This window comes from Dipteris shenzhenensis, chromosome 11 (genome assembly GCF_047967505.1).
Source record: "Dipteris shenzhenensis isolate YYH24624 ecotype China chromosome 11, Dip_SZ_1.0, whole genome shotgun sequence".
NCBI classification, from domain to species: Eukaryota; Viridiplantae; Streptophyta; class Polypodiopsida; order Gleicheniales; family Dipteridaceae; genus Dipteris; species Dipteris shenzhenensis.
The window spans coordinates 27,758,778-27,778,912 of record NC_141606.1 but is presented as its reverse complement, the minus strand read 5'-3'; the positions used below and the strand labels follow the sequence as shown (position 1 = coordinate 27,778,912).

Below are 20,135 nucleotides of genomic sequence, written 5' to 3'. Positions count from 1 at the left end.
TATCCATGTTGCAAGCTTGGGTTGGAGTTTCTTTCACCACAATAAAGCCTTTCCTGACATAAACCCCGCTGCAAGCTGTATTTTCTTGTCATCCAGATAAGGGTGAAAGTGGAAGTGTACTTGCCACTTGTGCAACCAAGTGTCAACAACCTCCTTGGTACGAGACTTCTGATCTTCGGAAAAAGCATCTGGAGTGATGTTTGGACCTAACACTAAAGCCATGGCATCCACATGCGTGAGCGCCTGCACAGTGCTCGTCAAAAGTGAGTGTAGTTTGAATCCCTTGGAGTTGTTATGTCAACCTCGTTTGATTCGTGTTAACCTGCTCAAACTTTTCATCAAGAGCAGTGGTGAATTCACCGAAGGCTTTCTTCGTAATCAGATCATCATAGAGACTGTGGTCATCCTCCGCATGGTAGTTCATATCCTCGTCTCCCATCGCAAGCTCGGGGTCTACAGAATCAGCCATCACTGAATCGAATCTGATGAAGAAAATAGGCTAAGAGAAGAGAAGGGACAGGTGGGCTCGAAACTAGGAGACCGGAACATAAAGGAAAACTGACGAAATAGAGGGGGATGAGAGAAAGAGGCTGGCTGGTCGAAAGAACAAGGGGCTGGCGGAGGCTGTTAATCTAGGAGCCGAGCTCCTTGCTGGCCTGTACGGAAATCTGCGGCAGGTAGTACCTGAGAGTGGAATCGTCAAGAGGGGCATAGCGGGGTAGAGTCTTGCGCACGGGTCACGATAAGGGGAGGAGATTCTGCTGCACTATGCTCTAGAATAGGTGGGCGAAACTTTTAGAGAGCTCAGCTTTCTAAAAAGCCCACCCTCCTAAGTTGGAGGGGTGGTACTTTTTTTAGCATCCAAACCCCCCCGAATTAGCACAGCCTTCCTTGCGACCTGTTCCAACCCATGCGCACCCCACAACTCGCCCCTTGGCTGCGAATTGCTCCAACGAACTGCTCCAGCCTATGGTGCTCTCCTGGTCTCTGCTCAGTCTGACCGTACCTAGGTTCAACCGAAGCTCCGCCTCAGCCCATCGCTTACCAACAATCAGCCCATATCTTCACTCCTACGAGCACTTCTCTCCTGCAATCTCGCTCCCCTGCAATCGTTCTTTGGCCCTCCCGAGCTACACCTCGCTCTCTCTCTCTCTCACCTAATGCCTCAGTTCAACTTCGAATTCACTCACCCTCTACCTTCTCCTACCTTCTTTCCCTAATCTTAGCCATCTCCCTTGACCGATGAATCAAACAAGCACTTGGAGGGTAATGAACATGAATTGCGAGATTAGGGCATACCTGGAGAAAAAATCGTCTAAAATTTTCGCAACAGAAATTCCTACCTAAGGAGTTGGCTCTAATACCAACTGACACGACCCCAGCACTCCTGAAACCTCCAATCTGCAAGCAAACACAATAACACACCAATGTGAGGAATCTGAGCAGGTTGTTCACTACCCAACCATGACATCTATAGGATGCGATCTCGTGTTAGGAGATGTCCTATCCGAGCCATGAGCTGAGCTACTAGCACGAACTCCCAACCAGATCCTAACTAGCCTGGTGTCCCATACCACCAGGTGGTGCTGTGAAGCCTGGGATCTGTTGCTGGGCCTTGGGCTATGCTATGATGCAGGCGCACGTCCGCAACTCAATCCAGGATCAGACCTAGCATCTAGGAACGAAACTTGCTCCCATCGGCTCCCTGAGAACTGAACCTCTGGACCCCTTATATAGACTCGGGCCCCAAGTTTCAAAAATAGCGAAAACCTCTAACTGGTTCGTACCCTTGCCACTCAACCCTAGAATCAAGCTTGCCTAGCCCTAAGCCTCCCCAGGTTACCTAAGCTAGCCTTGTGTACCCAGTACACATCAGATACCAATCCGTGCACATGACAAAATTGGATGGCACGAATTATTCTCTGTGAGAGTTATGGTCAAGAATCTTTTGGTTACAAAGGATCTATGGGATCGTGTTACAAGTGAAGATGCCCGACCAAGAGATGCCGTCATTGCTCCTGATACAACTTAGCAAGGAGGTGGACAACAAGCTCAAGCGAGGCCAGTTGTAGCAATTGCACCTCCTGCTCCCCCTACACAAGATCAGAGGAGGTGGGATGTTAGAGATGCCCAAGCTTGATGATTAAGCCTTGTTAACTAAAGGCAAAAATAAGCCTCACGTTGGTGGCTCTCGGTCCAGGACTGATTCAGTTCAGCTATCAAAGAAAATTTCAGAAAGTGCAGGTCAGTCCAAGAAAAAGGGTTAATACCATTATTGCAAGAAACCTGGACACCACATAAATGAATGAAGGAAAAGGTTGGAGAAAGGAAGGAAAAAGAGAGAAGCTAGAATGACAATTTCAGATTCACATGCATCAAATGCATACATTCGTATTTATTTGCAGATTTGCAGCCTGCACGTGTTGGCAAAAGAGTATCTTCATATCCTTGAAAGGAGTTGGGAGGATTTTCCTGTCATCAGCTGATGGGATTGATTTACAGGGATAGAGAAAAGGACTACTAGATAGCCACTATAGGTACTTTAAATCATGGTTTGTACCAGCTGGACAAACATGACAGCAATACATCTAATGCATGTGTGGTGACTGTGATTGCTAAAATGAAAAATGCAGAATTATGGCATGCTAGACTTGACTTGGCCATGTGAACTATGGCAGCTTGCAGTTGTTGCAGAGGCATGGGATGGTACATGATATGCTTTTTTTGGAAACTTCTCCTAGACATGTTTGTGAAGGGTGCGTATTGGGAAAAGTCTGGTAAAATGCATTCAATGCATATGGTGGTAGCCCTCCCACCCATGCATGCACTTGCCAAATATGTCGGTGAGGGCTGCTTATTGGGCAAAATGCATTGGTTCTCATTTCCCAAAGATGGGGCTGTTGGTGCATCTCGTGCTTAGTGATGTATGCGGGATGAGAGCATCACATTGGGGGTGACTTATAATTCTCCACTTTTGTGGATGGCTTCACTAGAAGCACTTGGGTTTATGGCATGAGGGCCATCTTGCCATGGCTGAGAATGAAAGTGGGAACAAACTCTTGACTCTCCGCATTGATAGGGGGGGTGAGTATATGTGCTGTGAATTTTCAGATTTCTAAGCAGCCCTGGGTATAATTCACCAGTGCACAGTGCCATACACTCCACAACAGAATGGGCTTGTAGAGCGTAAAAACCAGACAGAAATGGAAATGATCAGATGCATGCTTAAGCGCAAGTCTTTGCCAAATAAACTTTGGTTGGATGCTATTATGTGTTCCAACTATGTACTCAACAAAGTACCCATTTAGGCATTGAAGACCATTACTCCCTATGAAGCATGGACTGGCACAAAGTCTGTAATTTCCCACGTGGGTGTTTGGGTCATTGGCATACGCACATGTTCCATCTCAGCTGAGGCATAAGCTAGAATATATGGCCATCAAATGCATTTTCATTGGCTATAGCTCACAAAGCAAAGGATATCGGTAGTATCAGCCTAGCACAGGGAAGGTTATCATTAACAGAGATGTTGTTTTTACCGATAATGTTGCTTTACCTTTCGACTGTAAAAAACAGCCATCAGTTGACGCCTCTAATGCATTTGATGCTATACTGCCCTTCACTGCTTCATATGACACTTAGCAAAATCTGGCTCCAAATGCTTCTAGCAGCTCACATTCTCCTCCTGTTGCTCATGTTCAGCCTGATTTGCAGCCACATGATGATCATACTTCTTGGATACTCTACGGGACAGCAAGCAAGCTGAGCCCTTGGTTGCTTGGTCTAGGTTTGTTACATTATTATTTGGGTATTCAATTTATGCAAATAGATGAAGGCAATGTTCATACAATCAAACTACATTTAGGAACTTTTGCAAAGGTTTAAGTTTCAGGACTGCAAGCCTATTTCAACTCCCATGGAGCCAAGGTTGAGGCTGTCCATGCATGATGCACGTGAACCTTTGGATGCTGTTGTATAGAATCAGTCTGGTGGATGCCTTATTTATCTCTACAATACTGTCCTGATATTCAGTTGCAGTTGAGCATGTATATGCATAGCCCAAAGACACGTCATTGGTGTGCTGTAAACCTGTTTTTCAGATATTTCCGGGGTATTGAGTCTCTTGGTGTGTTCTATGCGAGAGGGGTGACTCTTACTTGCATGCTGTTAGTATTCAGATTGGGCTGGTGATTATGACACTAGACATTCCACCAGTGGAAAACGTTTCTTTGTGGACAGTCCATGCATTTCTTGGTTGAGCATGAAACAATCCATTGTGGCAACTTCATCTTGTGAAGCTGAGTACAGGGCAGCTTTCACCACTACAATGAATGTGTATGGATCAGGAGATCTGGCAGATTTTCATCGTGGTTTGTAGCCATCTACTCTTATACTCACTGACAACTACAGTGCTACTGTAGTGTCACAGAATCTTGTGTTTCATGCACAAATGAAACACCTTGAGATCCATTATCATTATGTCTGAGAAAGGTTACATGCAGTAGAAGTCGGTCTGATCTACTGTCTTACAGATTAGAACGTTGCAGATCTTTTCACCAAGGCCCGAACTAGAGACAAGTTGTAAGCTTTCAGCAAAGCTTTGGGCTTACCTCCATTTGGTGATTGAGAGCACTCCTTGTACACAAGGATATTGTCACTACAGGGGGGTGTTGGAAATATTGTAATATTTGTAATATTAGATAATTAGGAGGGTTATGGGCACTTTTTTCCTTCTAAGGACTTTCCCCCTAGCCACAGTTCATGGTTGAGTTAGTGGTACAATTAGTTTTAACTCATCCTAGGCTCACCCTAGGGTTTTACGATTTTGTCATGTTGACAGCCCTCTTCTACTTGATTTTTGCAATCTCATTTCAGCTGAGCTCCATAGCTTTTGAGCTCTCTCCAAGTATTTATAATTGTTTATTTAAAAAGCAAAGAGCCAATAATAGTACATCCAGAAGTATCCCTCGTCAAGAATTGGAGGAATTTCTTAACATAGCTTCACGCTTAAATGATCCAAGTTTTTATATGCCTTTATAAATCTTTTTGCGCACAACTTAGAATTTCGATACAAATACACAAAAATATGGCACGTGGCCAAGATATTCCATCTGACAAGTTAATCAGTATCCTTGCACTCTTTAGTGGCCCATGGCCATTTACTCGATTGGTGTATCAGCTGCTAACTTCTTCATCATCTCCATTCCTGTGTATCAAACTCATCATCTTTACTTAAGTATCTCATGATTGAGCTTAATGCTGCATTTTTTGAAAATTTGACAATTCTATCTTTCTATTTATCTATGTTACATTTGGTTTTTTGTTCTCTCCGAAGTCATTGAGAGGTTGGTTCCAGGCTAGTCTATTTGAAAATAATTTAAACCTTGAGGACTCATTGCAGAACTCCCAAGTAGACTTAATTCAATATATGATGTTGTATGCCAAGGTATGTCCTATTCACACACCCGATTTGTGTGCCATTTTTTTAAACAAGTATATAATTTTGAGCTCTAATCGATTCAGCATTCTCCAATTGCATTAGATCTAGAGAGATTAGAAATTTGCAGGAACGCATTTGATTATTTTATACTGAGAAGGGTATGGTGCGAGGGGTTTCGATAGAGGAGAGGGTACAGGTGCTATTGTAGCCATGGCAGCCGACTTTCCTTCATTTGTTCTTTCCTTACATTTTCTTTAGATAGTGGGGTAGGACTCGGAACACCTCTTCCATGGAGAGGCGGTTTCATGACTCAGATCTCCTGCCTCTCCTCTCACGACTGCCATCCTGAAAGCTTGGGAGAGCTTCAGGAACACTCTTCAAAGGATTCCACCTTCTACCGTCGAAGAGATTGATAGGCAGCCGATCATTTGGAATGATAGTATTCTTGACGAGCACGCCAGACCACTGGGCACTTCCCATTACAGGCAGTGGTCTAAATGGGAGAGAGGCCCCGCCTACATAGTAGGCACTTGGAAATCTTTTATCAGGCTACCTGTGGATTAGAGACTGCAGTCCATGAGTCACCCTAGAGGGGTAGCACGAAGGATTCAGCAGATAGATTCAGCCATCTCGGTGGAATGGATAGTTGAGCTGCCTATTACTTCCACCACTTGGATGGGGGCTTTTTCGAGGACCTCAATTCCGTTACAAGTGATCGCTCTCCGAGGTCTCGGGGAAGACGCACTGGTCTTTGATGCTGGGAATGGAGATTTACTTTCTACATCTAAGGATGGCATTCTTCTTGAGGTTGCCTTTCAGCCTATCAGGATTGCTGGTTTTGTGGACCTTGGAGCAGGCTTGCAGTGGTACTTAGACCCCGACCCTCTGCTCTTGGCCTTGGGATCCTAGAGGTTGTGGTTATATGGAGGTGCACCTATCAGGTGTTTGCAGTGGGACCCAGGAGAGTGGGAATGGATAGATCATGGGCACCGAGAGAGGGGGATTTCCTTCTTTCATTTCACGGTTGGTAATGCCAGGAGGTTTCAGCTGAACAGTAGGGGTTGGATTCCCTCCAGAGCCCCCCATTGGGAAAGCTTCTTCATCACCGCAGATTGCGTAGAAATTTCTGGAGGAGACTCTAGAAATACCTCAGAAATAGAAAGATCACTCTTTTCTTTTGGCTTTCTATTCATGGAGGGATTGCAGTGAACTTGTGGAGATCACGATTTGGGGCTGATCCCACTTGTCCTCGATGCCATTCTGCAGAGGAGTCAGTGCGACATTGCCTTTGGGACTCAGCATCTTTCACACTTCCCCTTTCTTCATGACTTGGGGCTCGGTCGCATGGTTATCTCTTACCGGGCCCTAGGTGTTTTATGAGGGTGAGCCTTCTTCTTGGGCACTCTCGGTCGGCTGGCAGGTGATAGAGCCCTGCTCTCTACAGGACGTACCACTTACTCCCTTCAGAGCTTCTCATGTTTCAGTGGACACCTCTTAGGAGATTTTGGCTAGCATTTCCTCTTGGCACATTTGGAGAGCCAGATGTACTGAGGCCTTAGATGGCACCCAGATACACCCATTACAGGTGTTCACGGGTATTTTGTCTGACACGGTTCACACTTTGATAGCCATATGGGCTAGCATGCAGGGCCCTTCACAGGCAGCCTCTTTTAGAAGGACTATATTTCTTCGAGTTTAGAGAGGTTCTCCCTTTTTCTTGGAGGTTTCTACCGGATTGAGATGGCACTGTCAGCCTCAATCCTTTCTTTTTGTCTCTTGAGCTTTTCGTGCATTGCATGATGTATCCCGTATGGAGCTTGCTCTAACAGTTTTTCTTTAATACTTAATAGAAGTCTCTTTTTGCAAAAAAGAAAAAAAAAAGACTCAAATTGAGTGCACATGAGGCCTCAGTGAAGCAACATTCTTATTTGTATCTCATGAAAGGCACCTTGAAGGTTTGGGTCAGCTACGTCCATGAGAAGGCCAAGTTTCTCTTGCTTGCTCAACCAAGGAATGAGAGCAAAATTGCGCATTCGACTTTCATCGATCAATCACTCTCGTTCCACAGGCCACCCCTAGAACCACCACTGCGAAATTGTATACATCAAAATGAGTGCCCAAATCCCCATCAAGATGTATTGAGGGTCCAAATACCCCATCGTTCCCACCACACCACTGCTCTCACCTCCTCCACACTCCTCTTATTTCTCTTCGACAAGATTTCCTAGTCCAAAGTCTCCCAAGTGCACGTTCAGCTCTGCATTCAATAATAGCTTCCACTGCCCAAATGTGAGTTTTTGTAATGCAGGTGATTCGAAATAAAACTGTAGCCATTTTCTTGGCAAATCTTTTTGAATGCTTTTAGTGATGGTAATCAACAACTGTAGCCATGCCAGTGTAGGTAGATTTCTTTGTGGCAGGCGAAAGAAAAAAGATTGGCGTGAAGTCATGTTGTAGAAGCGTGGTGAGGACGAGGGGAGAGGCAAAGCTTGGTGAGTGAGGATGGGGCCATGGGTGTATATTCTTGAACAAGGCAGTGCAAAGAAGTCCAGAAGGGACGGCAAATTATGCTTCCCCCCATTTCTCCCCCTCCCCCCTTCCCCCCATCTCTCATGCTCTAATAGCATCTTTCACCAACTAGGGGTCCCTATTGTCCTTCAAAGTTTAGAGGATGAGTTTGGGAATGTTCTTGGATTCATCTAGGTATATAAAATCCTAATTCTTGATTACTAATGTCCAAAATGAATCATGTACACTAGCCCGTAAGCTAGCTTATAGGAAAGATTACATATTAAGTTGTGATAATATACATAGCAAAAGTTGATTTACTAAGGCAGAACGTATGCAAGCAGTGAATGATTTTAAGAATGGCTAATGGGTTTATACAAGAAATGTTGGAAGCATAATTGGAGGTTTTGCATCTTTTCTTGGAAAATTGATGGCTTTAGTTGGAATCACCTAAAACGCTTGTTGGTTGCAGAGCCATGCTGGACTTTTCAATTTGTGTGTCGTAATTCTTGTTGCTGTGAACAGTCGGCTCATAATTGAAAATTTGATGAAGGTAATGCCACATGTTTTAGAGCATATCTTCAGTGGTGCATTTGCTCAAATGTTATGGCTAATTTTACTTTTTGCACAGTATGGACTGCTTATACAAGCTGGGTTTTGGTTCAGCTCCAAATCACTTAGAGAATGGCCGCTTCTCATGTGCGGGTGAGTTTCAAGTGGTTCACCTCTAGGTCTGGTTTTGTGTTTTGGAGGAATCTAATGCTCTTGAACCATGATGAACCAAAATAGTTGGACTTGCTGAGAATCGCTTTATCCTTGTGTAGTGTGTGCCTCATTCAGCATAACTGTAGCAAGGATTTGCCATTTGATTTAAAATCTGCAAGGTTCACTTTTAAACAGCATGGACAATGTATGGCATCTTTACACGAACCTCTAGCTCTATGCATTTGACCTTTGATTATTATATTTGATCACCCTGAGGACGCCTTTCCCCTGTCTCAATGCTTCATTGGGCTTGTTCATCACATTTGTAATGTATGCTAGTTTTGGGCAAAAAACATGTTCTTTGTAAAGAGGGTCCAAAAAAGATGTCATTTTCCTGAGGACTCTTATAATAAAGTTTCTGTAGATTGGGCTTAAGGCAGCAGGCCATCCTTAAGCTAGAGCCTTTGAGGGTCACTACTGGTTGGCCATCAGATTTAAAGGGACATGGAAATTTTGATGCAACACTATTTTTAAGCTTCTACTTAGCTACAACATTCATTAATGAGCTCACTTTCCAAATTCTACAGGATTAAGATGGCACTATCAGCCACAATCCTTCCTTTTTGGCTTTTGAGTATTTCATGAATTGCATGGTGTATCCCTTATGGAGCTTGCTCTAATGGTTTTCTTTAATACTTAATAGAAGTCAAAAAGAAAAGAAATCTCCGCCAAAAGTACTTAGAATTGTTACTAAACAAAATGTTTAGTAGCTCCTCCTCGTTTCGGTGAACGAAATCTAGTTTCTTTCTCTTGAGTTAATGGTTGGCTAGAATGTTTAGGCTGGACGAGTCTTTAGATTCACATGATGGTATGGATTGCTTCATAAGTCAAATTTTGAATGCCCGTTGATCACATCGATGGCTGGAAGTTATGATCCCCTAAAACTACTTTTAAGTTTAGTGTAGTAGATACCTAGTCCAAGCGCTCAACAGTTCATCGGCAACAATGAGGTCACTAGCTGATGAGCTAAGACCTTGACCTAAGTTCTGTTCTCCCTTTGGTGTTGATGATGAAAGCAGTAATTCTGTGGTTGAGCAATTCATTTAATCTCTTGAATGCTAGAGTGAAAGCATCTGCTTGTATTGATTTTCGTAGTTTCAAATGATGGTTGATGCTAGTACGATTTCTTTATTTTAGGCTCGCCACTCGAGACCTAGGACAAGGAAGAGATCAGACCTTACCTGCTTTATTACTTTAGCATTGCTGCCAACATGTGATTCATGTTTTCTCTTCTGTTATTATACTTTATGATGTCATTTTTGTGTCTGCTTCAAATTTCTTCTAATTCACTTTCTCTAAATTTTCTTGTGCAGGTTGTCTCTTCCAATGTTTCCTTTTTTCTCTTACTTAGTGGAAAAATGGAAAGTGCACTCTGACATTTCTGAATGGGTAAGGCTCTTTTTCTTGGGAACCTTATTATGACAAAACGTGCTTGAATTTCAACAATATTTTACATGATATCCCCTGCAATATTTTCAACAATATTTTACGTGATATCAAAACCGTTCTCACGCAAACAAACATTGGACAGCAATGGAAAGCTTCTGAGCAGAACATGACGTACTGAGACAGTCTGAGCCCTCCAACTTCTCTAACCACCACTAAAAACAATCAAGACTTTCTTGTCTATAATAATGTAACAGAATTAGCTTGTGGTAGAAACAATACGCAGTTGCAGCTATGGAGGAGGATGAAAGATCTTCATAGCTACTGACACGAGAGATAGTACGAGAGAGAAATGGAGAGCAAGACAAAGTCAAATTTGAGGCAAAATATTAATGTAGATGATAGATTGCAGAGCACAAGATGTACCTCCTATAGGCAAGGGCTGCCTTATCTTCCCCACACACATACCTCACTGATAATGTCATAGAGTAAGAAATCTAATACCAGAGGCCAACATTCACTTGACCTTTCACACTTACAGAAGTCCCAAACCAAAAGGCACATTCACACTGGCTAAGCATCGCTGATTTGGAAAGAAGAGAAACCGGGACAGCAATCTGGAGCTATCTCTGAATAGATAGTAGAAGCGCCCCCGGATCTCATAGTAAATTGGGCATCTGAAAATGAAATGCTCCTCAGACTCAATCTCCTCTAGAGTGGATAGGCATATATGTCTCTCCCTCTCCCTAGGTAAACCCTCTGCTCGATCGCTTTCAATACGGACTCTATGTGAAGAGACCCGAAACTGCAGAATGAGATCCTTAACAAGTGGGGTAGATGAATCCGTGTGTATCCCATTGGGTCAATAAATCCCTCATCTAAGATATGTAAACAATGGTCTCTGTAGAACTGAGCTTCACTGAGAGCTCGCTCGGTTCCAACCAGGTCCCGAATGTATGTGGCTGCAAGAGATTCTCACGTATGACCTGATTGACCTCGTGATACCGTAGTGGGGAGAACGGCGCATCAATGCTGTATTGGAAGGGAGGAAGTCTGTCCATGTGGAGCCGCAATCGCCCAAACCACTTCACTGTGTGTGCATACCAATACCTTTGATCATCTGCCTCTAATAGAGCCATAGAGGAACAATGCTAGCCACGGTAGTCTGCTACGTCCCGAGGTGCGATCTCCATATGCCTTGACTCGGTATAGGTAGGTGATGACTTGAAATGCTGCGTCAAGCTGCAATGGAGATGTACCAAACTCAACGTGGATAATCTGGTGAGGAACTGACGGCTTACAATGAATCATCTGTGTTAACATGAGTACCTATAGTCGCTCCACATGAGCCCACTTTGTATCTAACAGTTTGCCCCCAGCAAGGGCTGCCGTACATCCCCTTTGGTTGGACCAAGGAGTCAAAAAGTAAATGCTTGGTCCGAGGGTCCTGAAAGTGTGAGCGGAAGCACTGCCTATCTAGTTTGGCCAACGAGGCATGCCCTTTGCTCAAGTGAGCCTACATCGCCGGTCTCATGGTGAAAATAGGTCTGGAGAAGATAACCCCTAAATATGTGTATGACGAGACAATCTCGACTGGTGACCCGTCAAAGGTAAACTGCTCCTAATGCATAGCGACTCGAGATGTATTGAAGATCATAACCTTGGTTTTGCCAAGGTTGACCTTCAAGTCATGCAACCCACAAAAAGATTGTAGCGCATCTAAGTGCCTCTGGAGGCCCTCTGCTGAGGATGATAAGAGGACCACATCATCTGCATATAGCAAGATCTGAATCAGAGTGCCAACAAGAGAGCAACCAACCCCCTCTAGTGTCTGCATAACTGTCTAAAGCTCATCAATGTAGAGGCCAAACAAAGTTGGTGATAGTGGACATCCTTGTTTGACCCCAATAGTACTCAAAATCTCGTCTGTCCATCCAGACGTTGTCCGAACTCTACATGATACTCGCTCGTGAAGTGCCATGACAGCCCAAATAATCTCGTGATCATAACCCAAACCCTGCAAGCGCCTAATGAGGTGGGCTCTCGGAACTGTGTCAAAGGCTTTGCGGAAGTCCACAAAGCAACAATATGTTAGAATTATTATCATATTCTAGGCAGTGACCAATGTAATGTAATAAGTGGGTTAGGGGCACTTTTCCCTCTTTGAGGTTTTTCCCTAACCACAGTCTAAGCCCTAACTATGGTTAGTGGATAAGATAGGGTTTTGTCACTTAGACAAAACCCCTCACTTCTCTCTTGTATACACTTCTGTCAATCCACTATTCAGTAGACTTACGTTCAGCTCACTTGTTTTGTTCACATTTGATGTTAGAGCAGGACAAGCTCTTGGACCAGCTCCTTCTGCCCAAGCTCCTGCACCTCACCTAGCTCTTTGCTCCTGGACCTGCTCCTTACCCGCAAGCTCAAGCTCTAGTTAGCAGGACCGTACAGTCTGTATGATTGTACAGATTTTCGTACTCCGTCCGTACGTCACCCAAGAGCTGCATCGTCTGTACTTCGTACCTGTGCTCCTGTAGTCTGTCAACCGTACCGTACTTTTTTTGCTCATCATTCATACCTTGCAGGGATTCCGTACAAGTCTACATACTAGCTCCGTACAAGTGCGTCGTACATCTGCTGCAAGTGCGTCGGACATGGCCGTCAGTACAACGCTGACCATACATTTTTTTGCACCAGTGTCGTCCATACATTGTACTTTTTCGTACATTCCGTACAACATTTTCCATACATGTCGTACATCCGCATGTCAATCATACTATCAGTTCCGTACTAATAGTTCCGTACATTTGCAGGTGTTCGTGCACTTTCTTTTGCAGGGTCTTCTTTGCAAGATCACTTTGCAGATAGCCATTGTTTGGCTTAGATCTTGCAGAGAATTTGGGGCATTTTGTATTCGTGGGCAGACATTGTAGTTAGTTTGTAGGTGTTGAAGAAATTTGGGGCTTTTACTGTTACATTGCAAATTTGTAGTGAAATTTGGGACTTTTGCAGGCAAAGTGTAATTTTTGCAACATTTGTGACTTTCAGGAAATTTGCACCCTTTTGGTTGCAATTTCTTGCAGAAAATGGGGCTTTTGTGTTTGGAGTGCAATTTGGCAGTGAACAAGCCATTTGAGGCAGTTTTGGACTCAGTGTGAGTCAATTTGCAGACTTTTGCAACTTTTTGCAGATTTTCTTTGCAGATTTTTGGGCATTTGCAGAGCATTGTGGTGCATTTCGAGCCTTTGATAGGTTGTGACAATATTTGTCACTGTGGGCAGATTTTCTTTGGCAGAATTTGGTTGTGCATTTTGCATCCCAAGAAGGGATTTTACTTGTTCAGTTTGCCATGTTTTTAAGTTTATCTGGCAAAAATGGCTCAGAACAACCCCAATGAGGTGTTTGGAGTCCTCACACAGGAGGATAAGTTGGATGGCACCAACTACTCCTTGTGGAGTTTTATGGTTCGCAACATCTTGGTTGGTAGACATCTTTGGGATTATGTCGATGGAGATGAAGCAAGATGAGATACAATGGCCATACGTGTCACTCCTACAGCTCAAGGTAGGGGTAGAGGTCAAAATGCAGCACAAGTAATTGGAGCTGCTGCTCCAGTGGCTCCCACATCAGAGTGAAAAAGATGGGATTCTAGGGATGCAGAAGCTCTATCAGTGATTTCTCTTTCTGTTAAGAGGTTCATTATTCCTTACATTCGGTCATGCAAGACCTCAAAGGCAGCTTGGGAGATATTAGAAAGAAAGTCTATTAACGTCCACGGAAGACCAAGAAGTCTATGGGACAACATGAAAACCAATAAGTACATCAGCTTAGGAAGGGTAGCTCCTAGGGAGTGCATAAAGCAGCTGTGCTACGCCCTCACAGTACACTGCCCATTTTCCATCATTCCTTGCAGCCTTGACCTTAGCTAATTCCGCTGCCTTATTTTTCAATTGATCTCGTGTAAGTTCTTCAGCTATCCATATCTTAGTTCCTTTCAACTTGTAGGATTGTCGGAGAAGCTTGACTCGTAGATCCCATGAGTTAAGCGTAATGATAGCATGACCTTTAGACTATAAGATACGAGTTGCTCTAGGTTCATCGTCATCATCAAGAACATCATCCTTATCAACTGTCCAATCAATATTAGGCATGGTTGCTTTGATATGTGCTAAGGTGTCGTTGAAAGAGTCCTCCTCTTTGCACCATCCTTTGGGGAAACCCCCTATTCTAATCTTCAAAGCGTTATCACGCCTAGTTGCATGTTCTTTAATCTCTTCTTGAATATCAACCTTGTTGACCTTTGCATCAAACTCCACAATCACTTCATTCTTTGCGGTCTATACTTCAATGTGAACTACGTCTTTGACTGTGGAGACTAGCTGGCGGGTAGGGGGGGAAGCCTTGTAAGATTTTACAACCTCATCGATGACTGCCTACTTGCCAGGTCCTTCTAGAACCTGAATTCTAGCTACTGCATCTGCCAATTACATCTTTAACTCTCTTACCTGCTCTTGTAGATAAAAAATCTGTTCATGGTGCCCAATGATGGGTCGGTCCAGACCTTCTCGTAGGTATGTATGTGCATACGGAGAGGGTGTCATAGTTGCAACGGTGGCATATTGGGACCTGTTGCCTGAAATGATTGGGGTTGAGGGGGGAGACTTCAAGGAGAGGCCCGGCCATTCCTTGCTAGCCATATCTTCTGCTGCCCCCTGGCTGAGGTAACCCCCTAGTTGGGCTGGGGGTTCAGCCCAACTAGGGGTTAACCTTGGGTTGGGTTAACCTTTGTCGAGGTTCGGTTAGGTCAGAGTTAACCTAGGTTAGGTTAACTGGTGCGGTGCTGGCGGCGCTGGTGGAGTTGACAACGGACAGTGACGAGGCTGAGGTGACGGGCGAAGAGGTTGAGGTAACGGGTGACAGGTGAGGTTGAGGCTGACGGGTGAGAGAGAGAGAGAGAGATTTGGAGAGGCTGAGCAGTGAGGAGGGGCTTGAGGCGGAGAGGCTGAGCGATGGAGGTGGAGAGGCTAAGCGACGGGAGAGGGAGGTTGAGTGACGGAGGGAGGGGAGGGGCTAGCGACAGGAGAGGGAGGCTAGCGACAGAGAGGCTGAGCGGGGAGGCTAGCGACGGAGGTGGAGACGTTGAGCGACGGGAGAGGGAGGCCGAACGACAGAGGGAGAGGGAGAATATGTTTGGAGCAAGAAATGATACGAGAGTTTCCTTCCTAAAGAGAGAGCTTTCTCATACGCATATGGATGAGGGGATTCCATGAATACTCACCTCACAAAGCTTCAGGATTTCGGAAAGCAGTTGCTGAATATTGATGAACTTATTCCGGATTCAGAGATGATTACCACCACTCTAAATTCTTTTCCTGAGTACTATCTTGGTTTCCACACCTTGCTGAATTTGTCATTGAGGGGGGGTAGCAATTCTCTCTTTTCACGAGTTGGTAGGACTTCTGTTGCAGGAAGAGAAAACACGAAGAAATATGGCAACACGGGCTAGCGAGCATGCCATGCTTTCTAAGTTTAAGCCCAAAGGAAAAGGGCAGCAAAAGCAACATGCCAATCAGCCCGCACATCAACATAAAGCTGATTCAGGACAGCCCTCTTATAAGGCTAAGGGTGATGCAGATAAGCCTAGAAAGAAGGGCATTGGCCACTACTGCAAGAAGCCAGGTCATTTTGTGGTGAATTCAAGAAGCGCATAGCTAAAGAAAAGAAAAGGATTCAGGTATGGCCGTGTCAGATGCATCAACTCCTCATGCACATGATGGGGGAAATGTTACAGTCAACTTTGTGGAAGAGCACTATGCCTTTTTGTCTTGCATTTCGGATTTTTCAATGGGTAGTTCAGATGCTACAGCCACTATTGAGGATGATCCTTATGCTTTCTTGACTTGCAGTTATGATCCTTCAAAGGATGCATGCTCTCTCAGTGTCAATGAGACACTGAATACTTGGTATTTTGATAGTGGTGCTTCTAAGCACATCACTTCTAAGAAGAGCCTTTTCCCTACATCCTCCACCTACTAAAAAGAAGGTGACATGTGCAAATAATTCTTCTTGTTCAGTGTGTGGAGTGAGGGACATTATCCTCACATCCACTAATGGCATAGATTTCAGAATTTCAGATGTTCTCTATGTGCCAGGTATAAAGAAGAATTTGCTTTCAGTGTCCTCTCTCAATAGAGAAGGATTTTAGGTTGTATTCGATGATGCTAAGTGTGCAGTCAGATAATGACTATGCTTTGATGTTGTCTGGCACTTTGTATCGGGGTCTTTTTCAGCTTGATATATATGAGAAAAGATCTGATCTTGCACTTTCAGTGAGCGCTGCGATGCAAAATGCGGAGTTATGGCATGCCAAGTATGGGCACATGAACTATGGCAACTTAATGACACTTTAGAAGCATGCTATGGTTGATGCATTGCCTCCTTTGGAGTCACCTTCTCCTCATGCATGAGAGGGTTGCATCGTCGGCAAGATGCATAGATTTCCTTTTTAGAAGGATGGTGCGGTGAGAGCTACACGTAAATTACAACTCATTCACAGTGATGTCTGCTGTCCCATGAGGACACCTGCTTTTGGTGGTTATCTCTATTATGTTACATTCATGGATGACTACACCAATTACACTTGGGTCTATGGTCTTAAGGCAAAATCAGAAGTGTTTATGCATTTCAAACGCTTTGTGGCTATGGTTGAGAATGAGACAGGACTCAAGGTGCAGACACTTCGCACAGATAGAGGGGGGGAGTATATGTCTCATGAGTTTGAGGCATTTTTGAAGGAGAAAGGCATCACGCATCAGCTTACAGTGAGGCTTACACTTTAGTAAAGTAGCAAAGCTGAGTGCAAGAATCGCACTCTTATGGAGATGGATAGATGCATGCTCACCAGTAAAAAGTTGCCTCACAAGTTTTGGCTTGAAGGCCTCATGTGTGCAAACTATGTTTTGAATCGGGCTCCCACAAAGGCTTTGAAGACAATCACTCCCTATGAGGCATGGCATGGGAGAAATCCTTCAGTGGATCACTTCAGAGTTTGTGGTTGTGTTGCATATCCTGCCTTGGCAAACTAAAAGCTAAGAGAGAGAGAGAGAGAAAGAGAGAGAGAGAGAGAGAGAGAAAGAAGAAGAAGATGCTTAGAGAGAGAGAGAGAGAAGAAGAAGAGAGAGAGAGAGAGAAAGGGGGAGAAAATGATGGCCAAATTTTTAAAATTACTAAAATTGGATTTTCACTTCTTAGAGAAATGACCATTGCTTAAGGCCTAGCCCAGGGGCACCAAAAATCTAGATTTTTTGAAAATAAAAAATGGCCATTTTAGCTTCTTGTTGAATTGCCTTCACTTAGACCTACCTATGGCACGCCAAAAATTGTGTTGGAAGTACTTGCTGCAAGCCAGGTCACGGTATTTATGCCTTCTATAGCATTTGGTTCCCCATCTAAGCCTCATGCTGGAAATCAGAATTTACAGCAACCTCCTCCTCATCCACATGCCCCGATTCAGCCACAGGCTGATTTTGCACCTCCGCAGGGTGTGGATGAAGTTGTTAGGCAAGAGATTGAAGAGATACACTCAGCCAAAACAGTCCCGAACTGGCCCTACAAAAAAGAGAAAACATACCATTTTTTCAAATAACTAGTTAGAGAAAGGAGGACTTTGGAGAAGCAACTTTTCAAAGGGATTGGATGAGTTTGGAGAAGCCTACAAACAAGGAGAAAGCATAAGCCTACAAACAAGGAGAAAGAGGAGGAAGAGAAATTCCAAAAAAAGAAGAGGTGAGTCTTCTTTCTTTCACGAAATCTCGTTTTTTTTCCTTAACCTCTGAAAATCAAGCATGAAAATTAGCACATAGCCTTAGCAGTACAAGGAGAAACATGCTTCAACTTTCACAAAACGAAATCTCACAAAAAATGAACCTACATTGCTTAAAGAGACCCACTTCTTGAAAAACTTCCTTTCACACAAGCAAAGAGGAAGAAGGGTGTTATAGACTCTCAAGGAGAGTAGGCTTGAGGCCCCATTGCCTGGTAGGACTCGTAGTGTAGTAAGGCATGCAGGGGGGGCTCTTTCAGTTGAGATAGCTTATGCAAGTGCTCTTCTTGATGATGAAGAACCTGACTCTTTTGAAGAAGTGAAGGATAATATGCATTGGATGCATGCCATGTACAATGAATTGCAGTCCATTGAGAAAAATCAGACTTGGGATGTTGTGGATTTGCCACCAGGTAAGCATGCCATCGGTACCAAGTGGGTTTTTAAAGTGAAAAGGAAGCCAGATGGGTCCATTGACAAGTACAAGGCAAGGCTGGTTGCCAAAGGCTATGCACAGAAGAAGGGCATAGATTATGAGGAGACTTTTGCTCCTAAATCTCGGATGACCACCATAAGGTCAGTTATTGCCATGGCTGCAAATTTTGTTTGGAATGTCCATCAGTTGGACATAAAAAGAGCTTTTCTTAATGGGGACTTGCAGGAAGAGGTTTATATTAAACAACCTCCCGGATTTGAACTTTCTAGCAATGCACTTTAGGTTTGCAAGCTAAACAAAGTTGTATATGGGCTGAAACAAGCCCCACGTGCATGGTATGCCAAGATTGATGCATTCCTGGCAAGTAAGGGGTTACATAATAGTCCCACGGAAAGCACCCTCTACTTCAAGAAGGATGGGGGGGATATTTTGGTCATCATTCTTTATGTAGATGACATGCTGTTCCACGTGAGAAGTTTGAGGCATTTTGCAGTGCCCTAAACTTATCTTTTTTGGTGATTGATCACTACCTTGTACACCACATTGGCAGTGCAAGGGGGTGTTAGAATTATTATCATATTCTAGGCAGTGGCCAATGTAATGTAATAAGTGAGGTTTTCCCCCCTAACCACAGTCTAATCCCTAACTACGGTTAGTGGATAAGATAGGGTTTTGTCACTTAGACAAAACCCCTCACTTCTCGTTTGGGAGAGACTAAAATGAAATCGTTTAGACTTCACAAGCAGTTGTAGCTTGAATGGAGAGATTTTGGACTACTTTTGATCAGCCTTCTCCCTTAGTGCTAGCCTTTATCATGGCTGAGTGTGCCCTTCACCTCCGGAGTGCCGACAGAAACTCACTAAAAGACTTTGTATAAATGGATGCTCAAGTATGTGTGGGTGTGTGGATTTGTATGTGTGAGAGCATAATTTTATACTATGGTCTACCCCCACTGTTGGGTGCTGATGATGTCAGTGGGGATGTCATAGTAGCTAGTCCCTGCTATGCATGATGGAGTTTATGGTTTTCAACCTTATGAGTGACTATCATGAGATTGAAACTACACTATGTCGTGTTTTTAGAGGATGAGTTTGGGAATGTTCCTGAATTCATCTAGGTATATGCTTCTACTGTATTAGCGGACATGCAAATTTCACCTTGTGAAGTTTTCATCCATGTTGCGGTTTGCTGGTATTGTGATAATTCTTTCTATCTTAATTGGTGTGTTGCCCTATCAGCTAGATTTAGATGCTCGTTTGGGAGAGACTAAAATGAAATCGTTTAGACTTCACAAGCACTTTTGATTAGCCTTCTCCCTTAGTGCTAGCCTTCATCATGACTGAGTCTACCCTTCACCTCCGAAGTGCCGACAGAAACTCAGTACGAAGACTTTGTATAAATGGATGCTCAAGTATGTGTGGGTGTGTGGATTTGTATGTGTGAGAGCATATTTTTATACTATGGTCTACCCCCACTATTGGGCGCTAATGACGTCAATGGGGATGTCATAGTAGCTAGTCCCTGCTATGCGTGATGGAGTTTATGGTTTTCAACCTTATGAGCGACTATCATGAGATTGAAACATCACTATGTTGTGTTTTTAGAGAATGAGTTTAGGAATGTTCCTCGATTCATCTAGGTATATAGACAAAACCCCTCACTTCTCTTTTGTACACGCTTCATTTCAGTCCACTATTCAGGAGACTTACGTTCAGCTTACTGTGTCATAAACCCGTCAGTCTTTCGAAGACTTTAATAAATTTTCTTTCTTTCTCTTG

At 43.8% G+C, this 20,135-nt stretch overlaps 1 protein-coding gene across 3 annotated transcripts in view; it reads left to right on the top strand.

The window, feature by feature from the left end:
* LOC147896849 (diacylglycerol O-acyltransferase 1C-like) overlaps positions 1-20,135 on the top strand; it is a 206,024-nt gene that overhangs the window by 28,043 nt on the left and 157,846 nt on the right. For all 3 annotated transcript variants that reach the window (XM_087381005.1, XM_087381006.1, XM_087381007.1), the window contains 3 exons: positions 8,421-8,501; positions 8,580-8,653; positions 10,027-10,102. In XM_087381005.1, coding sequence (XP_087237131.1) covers positions 8,421-8,501; positions 8,580-8,653; positions 10,027-10,102 — 231 coding nt within the window. The remainder of the gene's footprint in view (positions 1-8,420; positions 8,502-8,579; positions 8,654-10,026; positions 10,103-20,135) is intronic.